General features: G+C 43.1%; 1 protein-coding gene across 1 annotated transcript; it reads right to left on the minus strand.

The window, feature by feature from the left end:
• Positions 1 to 2710: 2710 nt before the first annotated feature.
• On the minus strand, positions 2711 to 7366 carry LOC124693118 (putative E3 ubiquitin-protein ligase UBR7). Its single transcript, XM_047226575.1, has 5 exons — positions 7241 to 7366; positions 6995 to 7153; positions 5706 to 5966; positions 4557 to 5192; positions 2711 to 3110 (listed from the first exon to the last, which is right to left on the minus strand). The coding sequence occupies exons 1-5, from the start codon at positions 7334 to 7336 to the stop codon at positions 3021 to 3023; spliced, it is 1242 nt and encodes a 413-aa protein (XP_047082531.1). The 5' UTR covers positions 7337 to 7366; the 3' UTR covers positions 2711 to 3020.
• Positions 7367 to 26384: the final 19018 nt, after the last annotated feature.

The raw sequence follows: 26384 nt of genomic DNA on the forward strand, positions 1-26384 counted from the left end.
TTAGCTTTTACCAACCATATCTGGATGAAGTGTCTTCCTTCAAAATCAACTCTAAAACATCATTACATTTACTTCATTCCTCATGCCATGCCTCCCAGCCTTTTATATCCATTCAACACAGTATTGTAACCCTCTTAAATACTTTATGATTTCACATATTGTCTTCGTTGTTACTCAAAAGTTGTTCACGTAGAGGTTGTCAAGATTGTATCCACTATGCCCGAGGACATGCTGAAGAAGTTGCAGGTCCAGTGATATCGTCTTAGCGGCTTTTATGGCTCTTTAAGTTTCCTCAGTCATCACCTTTGTTGGCTAACTTATTAAACAGTGCTGGTTCCAGCAAGTACGATTACGATTTCTCTCGGCTTGATGTAAAATGTCACTCTGTTGGTCTGTCGGCTTATTATAAAGTGTTTCGCAAAATGTTTTACCCAATGATTGATTATGTAAAAGGCTGGAGGGCCAGCCGATTGATTGATTTATTTTCTGATAATTATCATCGATTTGTACAAATGTTCGACGCATTTTACCAGCTGTTTGGGTGTGCCGGCAATATATTCCTCTATTTTTCTCTGCTACTCCGTGGTTTTGTGTGTTTTATCCTACTTTAGTTCTGTTGAATATTTTCTGAGCTTATTATCAAGTATGTTAAAAAAAATCATCGGTGTGAAATATCGGGGACGCGCGCCAAGGCGCGCATCAAAATCTAGTTGGGCCTTAATGAAGGATGCTATTGTAGCGGTGGCACTGGGTTTTCATAATGATGATTATCTACCATACTTCATTAAGAGCAAGTACAACAATGAACGCTTAGCAGGCTATAGCAAGGGACATGTCAGGAAAATCTGATGTGGAAGAGAGAGGAAGGAGGAGAGAGAGAGGAGCTGGCGCTTGCAGTATCGCCGGGCTACAACACACGGAACGAGAAAAAATGGGCTTGCATGCAGCTCAGGTCCAATGCCATGCGTGCTTAAATAATTAAATTTGAATTAAAGCCCATCTAAGAGTCAATCTAATAGCTAGCTTATTGTAAGAATGGGCTTTACAGTGGCTGTAGGGTGACATGGCATGGCTATATAGCCAGCAGTGGGCTTCTCTATTAATCTTGCTCTAAGAACACTATAATTATGCTCATTCTTAAGGTAAAATCGCCACAAGGTATCACTTTAGACCAATTGCTTTGTGTAATGTATTTATAAAATTTGCTCAAAGGTTATTGATACATTTGAGGTAAGTTCTTGATGAGATGTTTTCCGACGAACAAAGTGCCTTCGTTCATGGCAGGCATATCACTGATATTGTGTTAACTACCTATGAGAATATGCACTTGCTTAAACATTTTAAGTAATAAAGCGTCATTTATCGAAAATAATGAGAGTATGCAACTCTATGAAGATAACTATCTTGATGAGCTGAATCAGCTAACGAAAGTGTTATGCTCCAAATTAAGACAATCATGTCTAAATATTGGTGGAGTAGATCACAAAATAGGGATGCCTAGGCGATCATGGGATTGGCATCTCAAGGTTTCCACGATGAGCACGGCATCGTCAGGCTCGCAATGGAGCAGAGTGGCCAAGCTCTTGGCATAGTTCACCAGGAGGCCAGAAGATCTGCTAAACAGCGGCTTTGGCAGCATCGTTGCTCCGGGAAGGGTGGAAGAAAAGGCCAGAAGATCACTTTGGCAAACATTTCTCAACAGCAGTGGCTTTGGCAGCATCGTTGCTCCGGGAAGGATGGAAGAAAAGGCCAGAAGATCACTTTAGCAAACATTTCTCAACAGCAGTGGCTTTGGCAGCATCGTTGCTCCGGAAGGGTGGAAGAAAAGGCCAAGATCACTTTGGCAAACATTTCTCAACAAGAGAGGGCTTTGGCAAAGATCGTTGCTCCGGGAAGGGTGGAAGAAAAGGCTAGAAGATCACTTTGGCAAACATTTCTTAACAAGCAAGTGGCTTTGGCAAGCATCGTTGCTCCGGGAAGGGTGGAAGAAAAGGCCGAAGATCACTTTGGCAAACATTTCTCAACAAAGAAGGGCTTTGGCAAGATCGTTGCTCCGGGAAGGGTGGAAGAAAAGGCCGAAGATCACTTTGGCAAACATTTCTCAACAAGAGTGGCTTTGGCAAGCATCATTGCTCCGGGAAGGGTGGAAGAAAAGGCCGAAGATCACTTTGGAAAACATTTCTCAACAAGCAGTGGCTTTGGCAAGATCGTTGCTCCGGGAAGGGTGGAAGAAAAGGCCAGAAGATCACTTTGGCAAACATTTCTCAACAGCAGTGGCTTTAGCAGCATTGTTGCTCCGGTAAGGGTGGAAGAAAAGGTCAGAAGATCACTTTGGCAAACATTTCTCAACAGCAGTGGCTTTGGCAGCATCGTTGCTCCGGGAAGGGTGGAAGAAAAGGCCAGAAGATCACTTTGGCAAACATTTCTCAACAGCAGTGGCTTTAGCAGCATTGTTGCTCCGGGAAGGGTGGAAGAAAAGGCCAGAAGATCACTTTGGCAAACATTTCTCAACAGCAGTGGCTTTGGCAGCATCGTTGCTCCGGGAAGGGTGGAAGAAAAGGCCAGAAGATCACTTTGGCAAACATTTCTCAACAGCCTCCACTCCAGATCCAAAGTTCCAAACAAGGCAGCATTCCTCCGAAGTTTCAAAAAGGGCATTCCCTATCTCAGCAGGAAAATGCACTAGACAGGAATCAAAGAGCAACACACAGTACAATACAGTTTTTGGCAATGCAAATACCACATAAGAAAGTTTTGATTCTAATGAACAACTTGCAGTTCGCACCACCAGAAGTTTGGCATCTACCATTAGCTGACTCTGAAACATTTAGGTATTCAGCATTACAATGACACTAGCATTGCAGGGAGTGAACTACACAGACGGGTAGACAGATAACTGTCCAGCTTACGGTAGATAATAAGCAGTGGTAGACACAGCTCGAGAGTTTGGTGAATCAACGCAGATCTAGATTATCCTGCAGCGGACATCAGGCTCAGTCAACTTCTGAAGCAGTTGCAGTTCAGGATAGCCTCTGTTTCTTCTTAGCAAGGTTCTTAAATATAGATTGTACATCATCAGATGTGACTGGTTTAGAAGGATCACGGGATTCCTGCTCAAAGTATTAAAGAAAAGGAAAGAAGAAACATCAGGTATATGAATAAAAGAAAATGTATCATATGCATGCATAAACTATTACAACCTATGAAGGTGAAAGAAAAGGACATTAAGTTTGCCATTATGAAATGGTATTGTTGTGCACATATAGATATGAACAATGGATCTCTTTCTTTTTAAAGAAAATGGCAAAGAAAATGCAAATTCAAATAAACTTATTTGACATAATTGAAACGAAGAAATTTCAGTTAGATGCACAATAACATACTGGTGAAATAAGCAAGCCAATTTGTGAGTGCAAACGAGATGTAGAGAAGATGTTGGACCTCTGTTAGAAACCTGATTCTACAGTGCAGGCCTGCAGGGGTGCACTGTAGGATCAGGTTTCTAACAGGGGTGGATCAAGTTCAAGGACAAGGCCCCCCTGTAACCCCAGGGACCTTCAGCACGAACTCATGTGGACGTTTTTATGTGTCAGAGATGACCCAAAGTATCTAAGTTGGGTTACTATAGTGACCCCAGCGGCCCAATCTCATATATCTGCCATGCACAAAGTATCCAACTTCTCCAAAACAATAATAAAAAAAGTCCAAAATTAATTGCCATGTTACAATTGTATTGGAAGCCACCCGTGATTGATCATAGGGATACCATCTACTACCTCCGTCCCATAATATAAGATAGTAGTATTACAACCAACAAATATAGGAGTATATTTTTTGTAATAACATTATATTATGGGGCAGAGGTAGTAGATAATGCACTGCAGCCTGGCCTGACTCTTTTATTTGAAAAGATATATTCATGATGCATATTTTCTGAAGAATTTTTTTTTTGTTTGTATAGCTTCAACTGGACATGTATGTTCTGGACTACCACTGCTTAGCGTTCAATTCACCTCTCAGCATCAAATTAATTGTGAATATACTGTCCTCTTTTTGAAACAAGGGGTGGAACTTCGAAGTTCATCCTAGAGCTATATGAGAACTCATGCAGCTCGGACTAAACTCACAAAAGAATCTGGCTGCTGTGCCATATGATTGGGGATTAATAATGAAGCCACATAGTTAGGGAATAAGGCCACACCATCATGTTGCTGCCAGGTTGTTTGATTAGGTTTGTATACATTGCAGCACTACAATTTAAACTAACCAGGAACCCAATCATGTTGCGAGCGACAACATCTAGTTCAACAATCAGAAAGAGCAAACCTATTGTGACTAATGCAAATTCATAAATTATTGTTATAGTCATATTTGCTAGGAATTTAAGAATCCTGATGGACATCTCAATTATGCTGACCTTCATTTCCATCTTTGTATTAATATGATTATTGTGCTAATATATATAGCACAACATGGAGGGACAGAAGCTCCAGGGATCAAAGAATGTAGAAATTAACAACAGAGTGACCAACAGTAAAGTAAGCAGAGAGTTTTACCAGAAAGGACTGAAATTCATTCTTCATGTCACTGATGCCACTCAAAATCTCTATCTTCTGGACATGGTTAAGTGAGTTGATAAAGTTAGCTTCAGCTCCTTCCTGCTGCTCCAACTTCTTCTGCCTTTTCTCCTTAGCCATCTTTTCATATTCCTCAATAGAGTCCTCCTTGTCGGTAAGATGTGCAATGCCTCGTTGTGCATAGAAGTTGGTGCATGCACCGCATCTGCATAGAGTCTCTCTCCACCCTTTTGACAAGAAAAATGGCATAATTTTCTCTGAATCAGCTGACTTTGTATTTATATCCAGCCCTAGCTTACAGTTCCCAGCTGAATTATCACCCAAATTGGACTTCTCTGAAGCTGCAATATCTTTTGTATAGTTGTTCTCAACAGAGGTATTTCCAGCACTTTGATGGTCTACATGGGCACCATTTTCATTTTTCTCAGTGTTAGCATGACCTGAATAGCCTCCTTCCATACCATTTGAATCAGCAGTAACAGCTTCTGATGCAGAAGTCTGCTTACTAGAAGCCCAAATTGTATCAGGATAGAGTTTCAAGAAAGAACAGACAGGCGAGCATTTATGGCATATGAAATCCTCATAGAGTGCCTCCCCTTCTTCATCGCATGGTATCTGCAAAGCAAGGAAATTATTAAGCACAAACTATGCTTGATATCTGAAATCGTGTAATAATAAGCGAAGCACAAACGTATGCAGTTTGCAGCACCTTCTAAAGCTTAGAAGTAAAATTTGCACTACATCAATATGTAGGATTAGTTACAGGACTGATCAAGAAGATGTATTCAGTTGCAGGTAACATAACATAACAATGGCATGGGCAACTCCTATGGGAAAAGAAAAATGGACAAGCAATGCAACACTGAAAACTCAAAAGCACTAGTGATACAATGCACTTATTTTCAACTTTTACCCGGTAAGGAAGATGTTTATGCTATGTTTCTAAGATTCAAAAAAATAAATCTAGCAGAAAAATTGTGGTAAACAGAGGTGAAGAATATCTGTGACAGTACTAGGACACAGCTAATGGTATGAGTCACACAAATCATGCAAAATTAGAAGAATCAGAAAACAGGAAGCAGTTGACAAGTATTATCTAATTAAAGAAAATCATTTAAAGTAGAACACCTTTTCGGCAGAGTCAAGACCAATATGATCCTCATGAAACCAGTCCTCACAAATACAGCACTGTATCATTTCAACTTGCTCCTTGGCTTCTGGATCAGGATAAGGCCTACTGCACGTGCAATACGCACCCTTGAAATTCTGATTATAGGAATTTGCTGAGTTCTCGGGCTCTTTCTCAGGGTTGAGCTTGCAGAGGTGACCTCCAAACTTTGAGTTGCCACAGTCACAGCGAAAGTTTCGCTTTGTCCAGAGTTCAACAACCTGAACAGGAGGAATTTTTCAGGCATCAGATGTGTGCACACTTGCAAAAAAAAAAATTTGCAGAAGATAGTAACTGATTAAGCATAATGGTACAATTCCTAAAAAAATTGCATGCAAATGAGACACCCAGCTGATCAGAAAAATTATCTCGCACTACCATGAACCCCTGAAAACTGATAATGATCTACAAGCATCGCAATGCTATTTTTTCTGAAAAGTAAATTGGATATTGACATTGGATTACTTAATGTAATTTGCATGATCAAACTATATCCATAATGTGTAAATGTCTGACAATAGTTAATGCTGGAGATGGTCATAGATAATTTGGCAGCTGCTAATACAAGACTCGGTATTACACCTTGACACACTTTAATTCATGCAACTCAGCATGATCAAACTCTATCTATGATGTGTAATGTCTGACAATACTTAACACAGGAGATGCTCACAGATAATTTGGCAAGTGCTAATACTACGAGACCAAATATTAGACACAGCATGACACACTTGAACACAGCAGAAACACTTGGGTTAAGCAAAACGTAACCACAAGCACGCATGATTGCTACAAAGGCTCAATAAACCAAGCAAAATCTAGAAAACAGCAGGTCACACAGCACACTACTTGCGGGCCAACGCAAACGGACGCAGGCGGTCAGTTTTGGCATCGGCCCGCTGGAGATGCCCTAACCACAAACACACATGACTGCTACAAAGGCGCAATATGTGGAAAACAGCAAGTCACACAGCACACCACTTAAAAGCGTGGAAATATTGCTGCTGCTTCAGGGTCGCCATGAGAAAACATGCCATTCATCCACGATTCGTCATCAATCAGCAAAAACTACTACGAGTAGCAGGAATGTGGATCTAGATTTCCCCCATTTCAGCCGCTGCTCCCTTCTCATACACCTTATGAAGGCCAATTATCCAGCTAACATACTAGAGCTAAAAAAACAGAAGAAATACCTAGGCAAGCGAATGGCACCCGAGAAAAAGGATGAGAGGGGAGGGGAGGGGATGACCTCATGTCCGTCGTGGCAGGCGAGGCAGCACGCGGTGCAGACCCCGGCGGCGCCGTCGGGCACGCAGGTGAGGCAGGAGAAGACGGCCTGGCGCTTGAGGTATCCGGCCCCGTAGGTGCACTCGTCGCCGTCGTCGCCGCCCAGCACCAAATCCGCTTCCTAGGGTTTGAGACAACACTGAGCGCCCGGCCAGATCGAGCTAAAACAAAAACGGCGCGGGGGGGTGCGGGGTAGCGGGGGGGTTACCAGCTCCTCTGCCTCGATGCCGTCCATGTACTCGCTGATGGTGACCGTCGGCTCCACCTCGTCGTCGAAGGCGGCGTCGGCGCCGTCGGCGGCCATGGCCCGGGGCTAGGGTTAGGGTTTGGGGCGAGGCGAAGGCGGAGGCGTTGGGCTCGGCGTGCGTGCGTTGTCGTGAGATTGGGTTTGGGGAGGGAGCTGGAGAGGAACAAATCTAGTCTAGGTGGAGGAATGGCAGGGGCGAGATTTTAGTGCGAATCTCATTCTCCGGGGAAGAGGGGTTTTCTGGGTGGGGACACGGCTGGGTTCGGATTCGAGTCTCTGAGACGTGGGGACGGGTCTGGCAGGAGGAATGGGTCCCGTGTATCAGTGGGGAGGTAACGCGCGATCGATGTTTCTGTTTGCTTTTGGAGGGCGGGAGGCGCCGCTTTTGGTTTCCCGCCACCGCGATGGGACGGCCGCGGGGATGCCGTCCATGGAAGCAAACCCAAAGCCATTCGTGAGATTTCAGAGTTCCCTATCATTGCATTTGTATTCAATTAAAAATAATATTGAAACTAGCCTATGGCTCCTACTTTATTGCAGATGCCCCAAAATTTTAGTCATGTCCTATCAACCAACTTGTATCAATTACTAACAATCAATCTAGCACTGAATTGTAAATCAACACAACATCAAATGCCTGAAGTTTATATGAACAAAAATACAAAAATACAAAAAAATCTGGGAAGGAGGAGCTATCTGCTGTTGTTGGGAGGAAGACATGGGGAGAATCAACTCGACCTCGAGCTCGCCGACAGGGGAAGACAGATGTCGGCCTCGCGTTGGGCGTCAGGTGCCGGTCGGCGGCGGGCAAGCGACGGGATGGGTGGCTTCCGCGCGGGCAGTCGGGGTGGCGACGGGCTTCAACCCTAGGTGTGCTCGGGGGGACTCGTGCGGGGAGCATCCCGTACGAATCGTTCCTCTATTTTTTCTTCCTTTGTTTTCACTTATCAACACATCCCACCACGGTGGCATTTCTTTGTAAATACAATGAAATAGGGCCAGGTTTGGATACCCATTCGTTTCCATCGGGAGAAGCTCGGGAATCTGACCAGAAGTGACCACGTATCATTCTCTACGTGTTGGTTGCAGGCCAGATCAAGCTATTGCCAACGAAGGAGAGGCTATGGAAACCTAACACTCCATCATTCATTGTTTGATGGTTGGAATGATTCACGGTGGAGTGGGTCGGGGACGGCGGGAGATGGATCACGGTAGTCGTGGCCGGATCTAAATCCACCAACATCCAGGGAAATTAAAATATTTTGGAACCATAGCTAATTAAAACAATTTTAATTTATACTAAAATTGTATACTTGTTAATGACTTATATTTATTATATCATGGTTTTAGCGAGTATATTTCAATGAGTTTCCATAGTTAAGAACATTTGGATGTTGCTAATAATTATTGTATTGTTCTTTGTTATACGTTTGTAATGTATATCACTTAAATCTGTACTACATGTTGTAAAAAGATCTCACTAGATTATTTGTTGATAATTTCGTATATTATATAGCATGTGTGAATATATTTGTGTGCTAGCGTATGCTCGTGCGTGTTCGAGTCTATTTTCACATAATTAGATATCATGGCACTAATGTATGCATAGTCTTCTGAAGTATATGACATAACAAATATCTTAATAATGATTTTTGGTAACTATTTATAGGCACATGTACAATATATTCAACCATTAGTAAATGTGTCTTCAAATTAAGCTCAGTTATAATATATGCATGTTGTGTACTTTGTATTATAATACTTTCAGTTGTAGTAATCACGAGCATTAGCAAAGTCTATCAAAATGTTTTACGAGGATTTATCGAAACTGAATATTAAAAGATGCACATTACAGTTTATAAAGGTGTCATGGTTATTACGCGCGATGCTTATTGACATAGGGTATGTCGTGCAAACAAGAGCTGTGCCCAACCCACCCTACCAAATGTGAACCGCTTCCCATTCATAGTTACGTACAGAAATTTGTCTATAGTACAACCTTTGTTTTCTTTTTCGAGGGACAAACAACTCTAGTTCATTCCATGGTGCTCACTTCTGAATAATTAAAATATGAGCATAAAGTGCTACTAATGCAATGCCACTCTAATCGAACAACGTATGATTAAAGGTGTCTCGAGTAGCATAGTAAAGGAGACATTAAAAGTACGTAAGGGTGTGTACGCCGTCCGTCCTTATGAGCAAATGTTGCCATAGGCTAAGAAACTATTGACACTACAATGATTTTTGAATAGGATCGGTCGCCTCGTCGAAGCCTGACTTAATCCTATGTTGACAGAGCGTCGTGAAAGGCCTTTCATGCAGGACTTGGGTTGTCGTGAACTTCCCAAATGTTTACTCTAGGCGTTTTTCTCCCGGACGTTTTTTCGAGTCATCATGAACTTCACGGACCCAACACTAGAACTATTTGTCATGAACTTGGAGCTCTAACTTCTTCCCTTGAGTCAAAATGAAAGCTGAATGGTTACTCATGACACAAGATGAGGGTTTATTGATAGGCTAGAAAGCTTGTCAAATAACCAAAAATGACCTCCCACCTCCCATGTGAAAGGTTAGTTGTGGTCATTTGTGGTCCAGGGTGTAGTGCATGGTCCATGGTGGACTAGCCTACCTAGCACTACATACTAATGGGTTTCTTTGTCTTGGACCTTCATATTTGACTTTTTGGCATGATTTGAAGCTTAGACTTGAGTTGACTTGTTTTGACCGCTTTGACCATGCCACGTAGGACCAAGTGGGCCCCGAGTGGGCATTTAACTATTACTACAACATCCAGTACACAAATATCATAAGTTTATGATAAGGTATGCTATGATCTACTGTATGGAAACTTATCAACGCCAAGAATATATCATGAGAAACAAAATAAAATAGACACATGAACAATAACTCACTAGTGTAGTGATGTAACATAAGAAAATACGCTATGCGTGTGTCATAACACATTGTGTATCCATTACGTACTTTTTTTATAAAGATCAATATCTATATTTTCGTTACATCGTTTTTAAGAAAGAATATGTTTTACCTAGATAACAGTTCATACAAAATCAACATATGTATCATGCCAAAATAGCCGATATAGTGGTCTATTCCAACTGATATGTGTGAAAATGATATGTTAAATCGTCATCGGTACCTGATGAGGACATCCCTACCTCACTACTACCTCCGCCATTACAAGAAGATGATTCTGTTGTGAAGCTCAGGTCCAATGAAGTCAGGATTGGACCAATGACACGATCTCGTGCCAAGCTACTTAAACAACAAGTGAACTTGTTCCTAAATGATACTTTAATCGATGAGAACTTTATACTGCCTAAGTCGTATTACTTATGTATGATCAGGTATGAAGAGGAACCAAGCATCGCACGAGGAGGAGAGGAGCAGCTGGACGTGAAGCTGGACATGGAGCTGGACATGAAGTTATCTCATGGACGCGCGAGGGAGGAGCGGGAGGCATGCGCGAGAGGAGGAGATGAAGTTTAGGAGGTCGGCGCCAGGGCCGGTCCAACCGGCCGTGCCGCCGGGTCACCCGGTCCCAGACCCGGTCGGCCGGCTTCTACGCCGACGCAGCCCGGTCCAAACCGGGTTCTCCACCTGTGCCAACCGGGGCGAGTCCAGTAAGCCAGGACGCCCCGTCCGGTTGCCATCCGGCGCCAGGCCCGGTCCAAAACCGGACCGGCTGGTCCCAGGCCCGGTCGACCGGCCCCCAGACCGACCGTGTCCGAGTCTGTCTCGACCAGATCTATTCTGGGTCGGTTATTTTTGTATCTTTTCGACCTGAGGTCGTCCCGAACACCTGTATAAGTGCCCAGGACGCCCCCAAAGTTGGTTTAGACCATGTTTAAGATAAACCCTAGTTCTTAGTTGTTTGCTCTGCAAAACTATTGAATTCCCTACACCATATTGCTTGATATTGTGTAGATCTGAAAGTCTTGTGTAATCTGTTGTTCCATTGGGAATTAGAAGGTTGCAACTTACCGCTTCGTGGTCGACGGCTACGTGCGCAAGTGTGTGGAGTTGCGAATATCTTGCAGGGTTGAGAGCTGTTGCATTGGCGACAGGGACCAATCGAGAGATCTCGTTGCGTCATACAAGTTATCATCCACTTCATCATCCGTGATTCTCCGCTGTGTTCATCCCGTGATCATCGTCACTACCATTGCTTACTGAGAAGATCGGGCCACCCCTTATCATCATGGTATCAGATTTCAGCATTTCCTCGGTAAGCCATCCACAATCCACCCCATAGTTGAGTTGTGAGTGTTTCCTATCCAGAAAAAGCCAAAAATATTAGGGTTAGGGATTGCCATAGCCTTAGATTGCACTAATTTCGAGTTTTAGTTGCTTGTCGTAGTTGTTTTTGCGTATCTTTTTCTTCCATCTGGTATTGTTAGGGTTGTGTTTCCGCTTTCATCTAGAGTCAATTTGTGTTGCTCCGAGTCCACATAACATACACTGTGTTTGTCCAAACCATAGCCATAGCCTTTCGTTATAGGGATTTCTATTTTCGTGCCCTCGGTTCCTTAGTTGTGCTCAGTTTTCCCCAGCTCCTTAGTTTTTCCTCAGTTTTCCCCAAGTCCTTGTTTGAAACCCGCAGAAGCAGCTCAGACGGCAGGATTCCCGTTTAGTTGACCGTTCCGTGCTGACGTGTGGGGCCGCGTCGTGTGGGCCCGCGTCGCGTGGGGCTGGTAGAAAGGGACCACGTGGGACAGGACGAGATAGCGTTTAGTTGCACGTGAGCAGGAGCTGGGTTTTGTCTCTCTCGGCCCAAATTGACATTTTCCCTTTTAAGAGTACCTTTTCTGCCTCCTTCTCTCTGCCTTTTTTCACCTAATTAGTATCAAATCTAGAGAAGCTTCTATTTCTGCCTTTTGGCCCTCGTTTTTTGCCCAATATGGCAGCAAATCTAGAAGCTAGTATATGATAAATTCACGACGACATAATCGGAAAACTAAGTATAATACATAAAGCTGCATACGGCAGCCAAAAGCAGCCAATAACGTTGTTAATTTTCACGACAAACTAAGCTGAAAAAAATACAAGACGCACGCAATGTATGGCCAACAAGAAGATTCCTCATTGCTCATATATTTCTTCGTCGCCCCATTCGTGCATTATCCCAAGGAAATATTCATTGAACTCCTTCCGTGCACGGTGTGCGGCCAATACATCCTCCGGACGGTATGGCCTCGTGTTTATTTCTCGGACCGTCGTTTCCCATTCTATCCACATATCGTGGCCACTCATCCCGAGGCCTTTGTATCATGAATGTACTCTACGATATAACCCAAATCGGCGTAGTAGATGCAGCCGGATCGAAGTGTCGGGTGCACTCGGTGTCGACGAAGATACACAGGATATAATGCACGAAGAAGGCATGACCGCCAATGTTATCGACCGGATGGAGAGAGCGGCTCTGAGTGTCCACACGGTACACCAATGGTTGGTCCTCCAAAAGCATGTTGTCCAACAACACAAGAAGCAGATCACCATCCGACTTCACAAGATAAAACTTGTCATTTCCAAGTTGTGGAAATGAAATTAGTGTCTCCATCTTGACAGTGCTCGCGCGCTGCTGCAACTGTACATTGGTGCACACTATTCTTCCGGACTCAAAATTGTCCACAGCTATTGCATACAGTTCACCATTGAACGGGGTAATGCAACGCAAACCATGGTTCTCGATCGGAAAACTTCCATCTCCCCAATCTTCATATATATCCTTGGTTGGAGTGCTCTCATCGATCCAACTAATTTCGTTCGGGTAATGTGAGCAAACGAAGACCATAGTCGGGGATTTGATTACAGCGACTGAATCCAGAAAAAAGATGGCATCTGCGCCTCAAACATAGTGTTCGATGCCTTTGTGAGTGGGTTGATACGTCTCCGACGTATCGATAATTTCTTATGTTCCATGCTACATTATTGATGATATCTACATGTTTTATACACATTATATGTCGTATTTATGCATTTTCCGGCACTAACCTATTAACAAGATGCCGAAGAGCCGATTCTTTGTTTTTGCTTGTTTTTGGTTTCGAAATCCTAGTAAAGAAATATTCTCGGAATTGGACGAAATCAACGCACGGGGTCCTATTTTGCCACGAAGCTTCCGGAAGACCGAAGGAGAGTCGAAGTGGGGCCACGAGGTGGCCGGACACCGGGCGGCGCGGCCCGGGCCACGGCCGCGCCGGCCTGTCGTCTGGGCCCCTCGTGCCGCCTCTTTACCTGCCCTTCCGCCTACAAATAGCCTTCGTCGCGAAACCCCCAGTACCGAGAGCCACGATACGGAAAACCTTACTGAGACGCCGCCGCCAATCCCATCTGGAGATCTCCTCCGGCACCCTGCCGGAGAGGGGATTCATCTCCCGGAGGACTCTTCACCGCCATGGTCGCCTCCGGAGTGATGAGTGAGTAGTTCACCCCTGGACTATGGGTCCATAGCGGTAGCTAGATGGTTGTCTTCTCCTCATTGTGCTTCATTGTTGGATCTTGTGAGCTGCCTAACATGATCAAGATCATCTATCCGTAATTCTATATGTTGTGTTTGTCGGGATCCGATGGATAGAGAATACTATGTTATGTTAATTATCAAGTTATTACCTATGTGTTGTTTATGATCTTGCATGCTCTCCGTTATTAGTAGAGGCTCGGCCAAGTTTTTGCTCTTAACTCCAAGAGGGAGTATTTATGCTCGATAGTGGGTTCATGCCTCCATTAAATCTGGGACAGTGACAGAAAGTTCTAAGGTTGTGGATGTGCTGTTGCCACTAGGGATAAAACATTGATGCTATGTCTAAGGATGTAGTTATTTATTACATTACGCACCATACTTAATGCAATTGTCTGTTGTTTTGCAACTTAATACTGGAAGGGGTTCGGATGATAACCTGAAGGTGGACTTTTTAGGCATAGATGCATGCTGGATAGCGGTCTATGTACTTTGTCGTAATGCCCAATTAATCTCACTATATTTATCATGTCATGTATGTGCATTGTTATGCCCTCTCTATTTGTCAATTGCCCGACTGTAATTTGTTCACCCAACATGCTTTTATCTTATGGGAGAGACACCTCTAGTGAACTATGGACCCCGGTCCTATTCTTTACATCGCATACAATCTACTGCAATACTTGTTTTCTCTGTTTTCCGCAAACAATCATCTTCCACACAATACGGTTAATCCTTTGTTACAGGCAAGCCGGTGAGATTGACAACCTCACTGCGTTTCGTTGGGGCAAAGTACTTTGGTTGTGTTGTGCAGGTTCCACGTTGGCGCGGAATCCCTGGTGTTGCGCCGCATTACATTCCGTCACCATCAACCTTCAACGTGCTTCTTGGCTCCTCCTGGTTCGATAAACCTTGGTTTCTTTATGAGGGAAAACTTGCTACTGTCTGCATCACACCTTCCTCTTGGGGTTCCCAACGGACGTGTGTCAACTGCACGCATCATGGGTTCAGAAGCCGTATCTTGTGCGGTGGGTTCTTCTGGGCAAGCACGATGACGCCACGGCAAGAGCCGACGAAGTAGTATCTAAAATATATTGATGAAGATAACATTCAGCACTAAGATTGAAAATAAGAATAGATTAACCCTATAGATATGGAGGAATTTGGAGGAATTTGAACCTTGCACGAACTTCCGATAGATCTATGGTGACATAGCGGGATGTGCCGAGTTGGAGGAAGGTGAACTCAGCGGCGCGTGGAAGGGCGTGGGCTACCATGATCCATTCGTGCAGGTGCACGTCGGGATCAGGTAAACCTGAGCGCCAATTTCTACAGACTTGCCTCATAGCAGAGTAGGCGTCCACGTACTCCTCATTCGCCAATCTTGTGAAGTGGTCCGTCACCCATGAGAGAGGCCTAGCTCACGTAGGCGCCGCGCTTGGATGCGCCGCCCTCGGAGGTGACGGGCTCGGCGGCGACGGGCTCGACGGCGACGGGCTCAGAGGCGATGGGCTCTGAGGCGACGGGCTCGGCGGCGACGGGCTTGGAGGCGATGGGCTCGAAGGCGACGGCCTCGGAGGCGACGGGCTCGGGGGCGATGGCAGCCGGCGCATTCTTCTTCTCCATTGCCGGCAGGGCTCGTACGGCGGTTGGGGTTTTTCCTTCGATTTGGAGAAGTTGATGGGACGTGAGAGGCGTGGTTTCGTGCGTGAGCGAGAATGAGACGTACTGTGTGCAGAGGGAGGGAGAGAGGGGCTTACGCGTCCTAAATGCGACCCGCGTCCTACGCGTCCACTAGTGCACGTTTGCAACGCGACACGCGTCAACAATGGCACGTCTTCCACTTCTGCACCGCAACACGCATCCTCGAGTCTAACCCTGGAAATTTAGATATACTCAGGTATACCCTCGAGTCATATACTAGCATTTTTTGTGTGCTCAGTTTTTCCCTTGAGTGCTAATACTGGCTAGTGCAATATACTCAGTTTTACCCTCAAGTGGCTGGTCAACAGAGAGTCAACAAATGGGATTAACCAGTTAAATGAGTTATTTAATGTGCAAAAAATTCTAAAAAAGAGTGGCACTTACTCATGGAGTCTTTACCACAAATTGTCACTTCTCAAATCATAGATAAATCATAGATAAATCAAGTTTTACCACAAATTGCCACTTCTCAAATCACCTAGTAGCTATGAAGGTGCATGGTTTTCCACAATAAGACCAACCCAAAACAGCTTTCCCCAAAACATACTTTGTCTGAATGAGGCCATAATTTTCACACTCATGTATATTTGTATTGCAAATAGTTTGAGGTAGGCCAAGATGGGTTTCATTGTACAAAACACGTATTTTTCAATTTTTAAATCTCATATTTGAATCCCTTAGTCTGTTTACTACTCACTTGCTCTTGGTTTCTTGATACTACTCAGTTTTGCCCTCTTCCTTCACAAATTCTCACAGACGCCCAACATTGCCCTGATTGGTCTAGCCCATGTCACGCGGATCGTGCCCGCCGACCGTTGATCGTATGATTTAATGGGCAGGATAACCCCTATCTCTCTCTGGTCGGGGCCACCACCCTCTCTCTCTCTGTCGGCGGTTAGCTTCCACCCTCTATGTATGCTAAAGGGCGGTTACCCAGTACGCTAAAGTTTGGTTTTCTGCATTATTTTTCACGAGCTAAATTATAAACTCTTTTAGGCCTTATTTTTCACGCAGAAAATGATAAACCATCACCGATTTGTACTTTTCACGCAAAAAATGATACACCATCACCCATTTGTTGTAGCCATTACTTTCCGCGCAAAAAATGATGAACAATCACCGATTTCTTGTAGCCATTACGGTAAAATGATAAACTATCATGAATTACCATTTCTTTAAGGCATTACTTTTCACGGTAAAATGATAAACTATATCACGAAGTTCCATTTCCGTCAAGATAGTCCGCATTACTTTTTTGTTGAGATATACTCCCTCCGTCCACAAATAAGTGTACTTTTAGCTTTTGTACTAAGTCAAATATTTTAAGTTTCGACCAACCGTAAATAAAAAAGTAGCAACATATATGATGAGATTTTGGTATAATTTGAAACTACATTTCAAAACGAATCTCGGGATACTAAATTAGTGTCATAAATGCTACTACTTTTTCCTATATATGTGATCAAAGTTTAAAAAGTTTGACTAAACACAAAACCTAGATGACTACCCCCACAACGGTCATGTCCTCCTTAATCTATTGTGTAAACTCCCACAACGCCTCCTTCTTAATTAGTTAACAGTATAACTCAACCAACTAAGACTCACCACAGCGATTTGAAGCTTTGCACCGTCAGATCTGTCCGTTCGACGTTCAAGATCATTCCGAGTCCGTGCTTGGTAACTCTTGTTATACCTCATCACACCCGCCTCCAGACAGTGCAGATTAGGCTAGGCAGAGGAAAGTGACCGCCCCTGTATGCACCATTAGTTTCTGAAATTATATTTTCAGTGTCAGTGTTGCTAAGCACAGTGTCGGCACTGAGTGCAGTGCGTGGCCAGTGCCCTTGTCATGGTATGTTGTTTTCCTATTTCAAAGGAAAAAAATAGCGCGCTATAACAAAATAGCGTGAGTCTAAAAATACGCTATTAGCATGCTATAGCGTGCTATTAACGCGAATAGCGCGCTATAGCGCCGAAATAGCATAGCGTCGGCTCTCCAGATATGCTATAGCGTGCTATTAGCGTTGGAATAGCGCGCTATTTTTTTCCATGATTTCATTACTTAGGATTAATTTTGTTTAGAAGACTCGAGTGAACTACAATGTATCAACACTGCTTGATCTATGTTTCCTTCCAGTAGTAATTTATGCAAGGTTCCACTCTAGGCCGCCATTGCATTTCGGTGCTCTTAGGTTCGTTCTTTAAACTGATGAAGATCATATACTTGAAATTTTTTAATTCTGCGATGCAGAAACTGCTTAGTATTGGGGAATTGGTTAAAAGCTCAGGCCCTTTGCGCTCAGTTCAATAATAATGATCATGTAGATGCTTTCTTTTTTGGAATTAAAACTGTCAGATCAGCTTGTAAGGTCCGCACTTTGTTATCATGTGATACCATAGTGAATAGTTTCCTTCACTTACCCTGTACCATGGTGCAATGAGATCAGCGGTTGTCCAGGAACCTTTGGAGTCCTACTCCTACAACATAGCAATTATTCAGTCTGCCAATGGATTGAAGAGAATCAAATAGTAGCCATGATACTTTTTATTTGCAAACACAATGATCTGCATTGCGTGCTTGATTTTGGTAGTGTGACTATACTTAGGTTTATGCAACTTATTTAAACATAATATTTCAGATAATTATGTTTTTTTGCTTTTATGAAAGGTTTTTAAAAATGATAGCAAAATGAGTTGCCCAAAATTGCATTCTAAACCTAATCTTCCTTTTACTCCTCCAGATTACATGAAGCTCATATTGATTATCTGGTATCACCATCCACGTCACATTATGGATTGTATCCCAGAATCCAAAAAAAATCAAAGCAACACTAGGTGCAATTATTTGGACTCATTAGAAATTACATGAAAAGGGGTCTGGTTTCATATGATAATGTCGTAGCTGTGACAAGGCAAACTCATTTGATTTTTAATAAATGTTATCTTCGGAACACTAAGCGGAAATCTTACCTGCTATTAATTTGGCATGCATTTCAGAGTTCATCGTATATGATTTGAAGAAAAAAAAGTGATCTGGACAAAACAACTTCCTTATTATTGCTCAGTTTTTGTATGCCACTACGTACTACTGATGTATTTACGCAATTTGTGCTCTCATAGTGTGCTGATAATTTCGGTGACTAAGATAGGAAATTTATTGAGCATCTTCAATCATTTTCAACACAGGAAAGAATCTCTAGGTACAGTTAATACCTGCAATTATTTTTGTTTATATAACACAAAATGCACTAATATGGGTATGTTTTACCTTGAAATTTAATACTTATTTCATCGATGGAATGGTGTTATTTTCATTTATCCAATAGGTATCTGAATAAATAGTTCCTTTTTGTTCCAAACCCCAAAATTCAGTCATGCCTCTCATTTGTTGTACGCGTGGTTACTTTTAAAGCATGGCGACTTTTTGTGTGTTATCAATATTGTCAATAATGATGTGCATGGCTATTTTTAAAAGTTCGTAATATTATAATTCAATATCTCTAATATGGCAACAATGTATGTGTGAGTTCCACTCATTCAGGTTATGACTTTCCATGTTGTTTTCTGCTGTCTTCTAACCACTTTGTTTCTATGGAAAGCTAATTAGGAAATATTGTGGAAGAAGACCTGAATGGGTAGTTTCAAGGATCTGCATTAAGCTCGCGTGCTGCAAATCTTCTTACTTTTACCCTGCACTTCGAGATTTCATCAGTAGCTTTGTTCTTGAAATGTTTGCTACAAGATGATTAGGCATAGTTGCATTAAGCGTACCTTTCTAGGTGATACTTATTTAATTAGTGCCAAAGTACTTCAACTGTTCTATCGGGAGTGTAGAACAGGAAATGTCTCTGTTCACTTACACCTTACCAATGCTCTTACTGAAGTATCATTTTAGTTTTTTTTTTACTTAAATTACAATTTTAGTTGATGTCTCTCCCTATTTTACAATCCACCCATTTTTACCATATACTATACTTTTATAGTGTTGCCTATGAAATGTCTCTGCCAAGTTACCATGGTGTGTTGCATAGTAGATTTTAGAGTGTTGCCTAAGTTACAGTATTTTCCAATCTTATCAGCTACTACATTTTCACTATTGGGTAGTTCCAATTAATCTATATAAATTTCTATGATTCCAGTCAGGATGGTGCTGGTGGAAGTATGAAAAGCTTTCGAGGCACGATAGCTTTCCCTATTAAACGTTCTATAATTTGTCCTCATGCTATATATATGGTCCATCTTTCACTATAAATTTTAATACTCCCCTTATTGTAGGTACGACCATAGGCATAGGCGGACCCAAGAAAATTTTGAAGCCTGGGCAAACAAGTTTGGTGTGCTAAATTTTTATCAAATACATATGAAATTGGGGCGAAAATAGGCTTGCCGGCCGGCCGGAAGCCTGGGCGGCTGCCCGGGCAAAAGGGATGGTAGATCCGCCTATGACCATAGGGTCTCATTGAACAGCAGAAATTAGATATTTTTGGAGTGAAATAAATTTGGCGTGCTACCTTTTCTTTTCACCAAAGGTACCGAAGGATGTACACAAAAAATTAAGGTGACTCACTACTTATTTAACTTTGTTACTTATACAAAAAAAAGTTGCATAGTTAATGTGGTTGGATATTGTTTTACAGGGGGCAACACAAAGTTTTGAGCATAATTATACTTTCTGAGAAGATATTAGTGTTCATATTTTCTATTATTATTATTTGTTAAAATGGACGGGTGTGGCAACGCGCGCCTTCATGGTCTAGTTTATTGTGTAAACCCCTACAACGTTCATCTATCCCTTATAAACACCCACAACGGCCATCCCTTGTGTCAATAGGTTCTGCCTCTCTCTTCTTCGTTCACATACACTTGATCCATTGCCATGGCTTCCACGTCTCGGACGCGGACCGGAAGGGGAAGGGGAAGGGGCGGCCGGGGTGGTGGATCATCATCATTGCCACCACCACCGTCAACAATGCCATTGATCATAGAGGAGTTCTTCATCGTCGTCTATGAAGACCCTTTGGTCAAGAAGGTACGTACGCGTTCCCACATATATGATGCATGTGATTAATTATGGGCATGTTCTAAAAAACCTTTAATTTCAAACGTTCGGTGCTCGATCTCTTTGCAGGCACTCCCAAAAAATTTTGCGGACTATCTTGACGGCCAGGAGCCAGCTAAGGTGTATCTGCGAGCAGTCGACTGTGGTCCTCGTCTCTGGACCGTGGAGGTTCTATATGACGGTCAAGGCCGGATGTACCTCGACAAGGGCTGGGAGAATTTCGCCATCGCGCACGGTGTGGATTTCGGCTGCTTCGTACACTTCAAATATGAAGGCGATGATGTGCTCACAGTGAAGGTGTTCGACGGAACAATGTGCAGGAAGTACTACTACTCGGACGACGAAGATACTGACGATGAAAGCGGCGACGACATGAAGCCATGCATCCATCCCCTTTAGATAAGGGTATTATGACCAAGAATATATATTTAGCTTCATATGCATCGATTTAGAGATCTAGCTATTTTCCTATATATTATGCATTTAAAAAATTATATCGCAATTTCCACCATGATTCGAGCACCACAGCCTCCAAACGATGCCGATATCGGCATGGTCAGAACGGCTATGCTCGCCGCCACTGCTAGGTCACCGTCGGGAAGCACCATGTTTAGCATAACATTCACTTTAGATTAAGCTGCGAAAATAGTCACCTGCCATTGGCTGAGGCAGCCCCACAGAGCGGCTCTATATTATATTCCCTAAATAAATAGACGACCCCAGCGGTCATTGGTTGCAGAGGCCCCACAGAGCGGGAATATATGATTTTCTCTAAATAAATAGAAGACCCCACTGGTCATTGGCTGCGGCAGCCCCACAGAGCGGCAATATATGTCATTTGCTGAAAAATAGACGACCCCACTGGTCATTGGCTGCGGCAGCCCCACAGAGCGGTTATATATGTCTTTTCCTGAAAAATAGACGACCCCACTGGTCATTGGTTGCGGCAGCCCTATAGAGCGGTCCCATTTGTCATTGTCAGCACCGCGTATACAATCAGGAAATAAAACGGCCCACACGTCAGCGACAGATGGATGGCTACCCGTCAGCACGAGACAGTCAGAGAGGAACTGCCCTCTGTGCAGCCCCACCCGTCAGATTAACAGTAACGGTAAGGCCTCTGACCTGACGGAAACCCTCCCGTCCGAGCGTCTACGAGGGAGGGAGGAGAAAACTGAGGAAAAGTTAAGAGGCTGGGAAAAACTGAGCACAACTAACGAACCAGGGGCACGAAAATAGAAATCCCTTCGATATAAGTGACTAGGAACTTTCCCAGAAGAGACTAGTTTTACCGCTCGACAGGCTGCTCATTAGGGTTTTGGTGTTTTGCATTATCTGTTGGCCGTGTTCAAAGAGTTGTGTCATAAAATAAAATAAAAATAGAAAAAAAAGCAAAAATAGCTACATAGCTGCGTGTTATACAAAAAGAAAATCCAAAAAGAAAAGTAAAGTGTTAGAAGAATCAAGTGAAGGCCTAAGTTTTCTTTACTGCATCCGTAGTTGAGCAATCTTGTGACTGTCTTGTTGAGCTTTGCTAGCGTCTCTCTAGTGCATTGCAACCTATTTCCTACATATAGTTGCTTTGCCACATTTATCGCCTTGTGTGAGTATCATTGGTTGTCTACGGTCAGCGCTAGAGCTTGTTATTGGTGCAAATAGGTAGCCCACCTACCTCCCCACATATATCCTGCTTTGCCGTGTGATTTGTTCTTATACCCTTGATATTCGCTTCGCTACATCCGTGCACTAGTTGTCACTACAAGTGGTAAGCAATACTAATTCACTTTGGAGCGGTAAGATTTCCTTTTCTTATCAGTTTTGAGTGAGTTGTGAGAGTACCACCATATATATTTGTTTTAGTGCACTAACCTACTAACCATGTATGCTAGTGATGAAAAAATTGTTAACCAGGAGAACAAGAACTCCGCGGATTTGATGACATGGAGGGAGTATGAGGCTCTTCGTAATGAGATGCGACGTGAATTCCGCACTCAGGATGATGAGCTTAGGGGAACGGTCCAAGGGATCTCCCAGAAGCTGGATACTACATGTGAGACCGTCACTACAATGAAAGATTAAATGACGAATATACAACGCAGTCTTCTAGATTTGCAACTAGCTGTTGAGAATTTGACCCAACAACAACAACAAGAAGACGAAGAAGATCCTTAGCTTCAAGATGACGCCCATAATGCTCGTGGAGCACCACGTGGTAATCGTCCTCGTGGGTTTGCTGAACTCCGACGTCCAGGTCGTGGGTTTGAGGAAGAAGATGGATTGGGTAAGCCTAAGTTCTCCATACCCAAGTTTGAAGGAGGTGCTGATGTTGAAGAATACCTCACTTGGGAGCTGAAGATTGAGAAGTTATGGCGCCTACATAATTACACTGAAGATAGGAAGATCAAGCTTGCTTATTCCGAATTTGATGGCTATGCATTGCGTTGGTGGGATCGATATGTTAGTGCTCGCGAAGAAGATGGTGAACCGCCTATTATCACATGGCGTGCTATGAAGGCGGCAATGAACAAGCGTTTTGTGCCCACAAATTATTTGCGCAATATATTTGATAAGTTGACCCTATTGAGACAAGGTGTGAAGACTGTTGATGAATATTACATGGAGATGGAGATGCTCATGCAGCGTGGGCGTGTCAAAGAATCTCTTGAGATGACAATGACTCGTTTTCTCAATGGTTTGAAGTATGATATCAAAGGCATAGTTCGTCATTACAGTTACACCACTATGAATGAGTTGCTACATCATGCAAGAGAAGCTGAATCACAGTTGGTCGATGATACGTCTCCAACGTATCGATAATTTCTTGTGTTCCATGCCACATTATTGATGTTATCTACATGTTTTATGCACACTTTATGTCATATTCGTGCATTTTCGGAACTAACCTATTAACAAGATGCCGAAGTGCCGATTCTGTCGTTTTCTGCTGTTTTTGGTTTCGAAATCCTAGTAAAGAAATATTCTCGAATTGGACGAAATAAAAGCCCGGAGGCCTATTTTCTCACGAAGCTTCCGGAAGTCCGAAGGAGAGACGAAGAGGGCCACGGGGTGGCCAAACCCTAGGCGGCGCGGCCCCACCCCCGGCCGCGCCGGCCTGTGGTTTGGGCCCCCGTGCCGCCTCTTGACTTGCCCTTCCGCCTACAAATAGCCTCCGTGACGAAACCCCCAGCACCGAGAGCCACGATACGGAAAACATTACGAGACGCCGTCGCCGCCGATCCCATCTCGGGGGATCCCGGAGATCGCCTCCGGCACCCTGCCGGGAGAGGGGATTCATCTCCCGGAGGACTCTACACCGCCATGGTCGCCTCCGGAGTGATGAGTGAGTAGTCTACCCCTGGACTATGGGTCCATAGCAGTAGCTAGATGGTTGTCTTCTCCCCATTGTGCTATCATTGTCGGATCTTGTGAGCTGCCTATCATGATCAAGATCATCTATATGTAATTCTATATGTTGCGTTTGTTGGGATCCGATGAATAGAGAATACTTGTTATGATGATTATCAAAGTTATGCTTATGTGTTGTTTATGATCTTGCATGCTCTCCGTTATTAGTAGATGCTCTGGCCAAGTAGATGCTTTTAACTCCAAGAGGGAGTACTTATGCTCGATAGTGGGTTCATGCCCGCATTGACACCGGGACGATGCGATGTAAAGTTCTAAGGTTGTGTTGTGTCTGTTGCCACTAGGGATAAAACATTGATGCTATGTCTAAGGATGTAGTTGTTGATTACATTACGCACCATACTTAATGCAATTGTCTCGTTGTTTTGCAACTTAATACTGGAGGGGTTCGGATGATAACCTCGAAGGTGGACTTTTAGGCATAGATGCAGTTGGATGGCGGTCTATGTACTTTGTCGTAATGCCCAATTAAATCTCACTATACTCATCATGATATGTATGTGCATTGTCATGCTCTCTTTATTTGTCAATTGCCCAACCGTAATTTGTTCACCCAACATGCTGTTCGTCTTATGGGAGAGACACCTCTAGTGAACTGTGGACCCCGGTCCAATTCTCTTTACTGAAATACAATCTACTGCAATACTTGTTTCTACTATTTTCTCTCGCAAACAATCATCTTCCACACAATACGGTTAATCCTTTGTTACGAGCAAGCCGGTGAGATTGACAACCTCACTCGTTTCGTTGGGGCAAAGTAGCTTGGTTGTGTTGTGCAGGTTCCACGTTGGCGCCGGAATCTCCGGTGTTGCGCCGCACTACATCCCGCCGCCATCAACCTTCAACGTGCTTCTTGGCTCCTCCTGGTTCGATAAACCTTGGTTTCTTTTCGAGGGAAAACTTGCTGCCGTGCGCATCATACCTTCCTCTTGGGGTTGCCCAACGAACGTGTGAAATACACGCCATCAAGCTCTTTTTCCGGCGCCGTTGCCGGGAGATCAAGACACGCTGCAAGGGGAGTCTCCACTTCTCAATCTCTTTACTTTGTTTTTGTCTTGCTTTATTTTATTTACTACTTTGTTTGCTGCACTAAATCAAAATACAAAAAAATTAGTTGCTAGTTCTACTTTATTTGCTATCTTGTTTGCTATACCGAAAACACAAAAAAAAAATTAGTTTACTTGCATTTACTTTATCTAGTTTGCTTTATTTACTATCGCTAAAATGAGTAATCCCGAAGTTGAAGTTCGTTCATTTAAGCAACAAGGGGGAGAATGTTTAAAAGATGCTTGGTATAGAATTAGTGATGCCCATAATAGGTGCACTAAGAAACACTCCACCACTATCTTACTCAGGAATTTTTATGTGGGTATCTCTAGTTGGAATAGATATGTTCTTGATTGTCTCGCGGGAGGTAATTTCCTAGGTGTTTCCGCTTTAGAAGCTAGTTGCATTATTGAGAGTTTATTTGGAATACCACCTGTTAATGAAACTAAAAGTGAAACCTCCCTTGAGGATGTTATGAAAAAATTAGAAACCATAGAGAAAAATTGTAGCGTTGAAACTAAATTGGAAATATTACTGGATAATACTGATAAACTTGATAAAATCCTAGGAGGAATTAATGAAAGAATTGCTACTCTAGAAACTTGTGCTATCCATGATAATCAAACCCATAGAATTGGTAAAATTGAAGAAGCTATGAGAAAATTGGGTTCAACTTTTTCTTCTCTTAAATTTAATGAGAAAGCTTATGTGGGTAAGGAGCAAAAATTCATGTATGTCTCTAAGGTGCCTAAACCAAAGAATTATTATAGGCCTAAAATTGATAAAACTCCCAACACCGCTGGTAATGATGTTGATGCTTCATCTCTCGATAATACTTGATACACACTTTCTGCGCCTAGCTGAAAGGCGTTAAAGAAAAGCGCTTATGGGAGACAACCCATGTTTTTACCTACAGTACTTTGTTTTTATTTTGTGTCTTGGAAGTTGTTTACTACTGTAGCAACCTCTCCTTATCTTAGTTTTGAGTTTTGTTGTGCCAAGTTAAGCCGTTGATAGAAAAGTAAGTACTAGATTTGGATTACTGCGCAGTTCCAGATTTCTTTGCTGTCACGAATCTGAGCCCACTGCCCTGCAGGAAGCTCAGAAAATTATGCCAATTTACGTGCATGATCCTCAGATATGTACGCAACTTTCATTCAATTTGAGCATTTTCATTTGAGCAAGTCTGGTGCCATTTTAAAATTCGTCAATACGAACTGTTCTGTTTTGACAGATTCTGCCTTTTATTTCGCATTGCCTCTTTCGCTATGTTGGATGAATTTCTTTGATCCACTAATGTCCAGTAGCATTATGCAATGTCCAGAAGTGTTAAGAATGAGTGTGTCACCTCTGAATATGTCAATTTATATTGTGCACTAACCCTCTAATGAGTT

This window comes from Lolium rigidum, chromosome 1, assembly GCF_022539505.1.
Source record: "Lolium rigidum isolate FL_2022 chromosome 1, APGP_CSIRO_Lrig_0.1, whole genome shotgun sequence".
Classification (NCBI taxonomy): Eukaryota; Viridiplantae; Streptophyta; class Magnoliopsida; order Poales; family Poaceae; genus Lolium; species Lolium rigidum.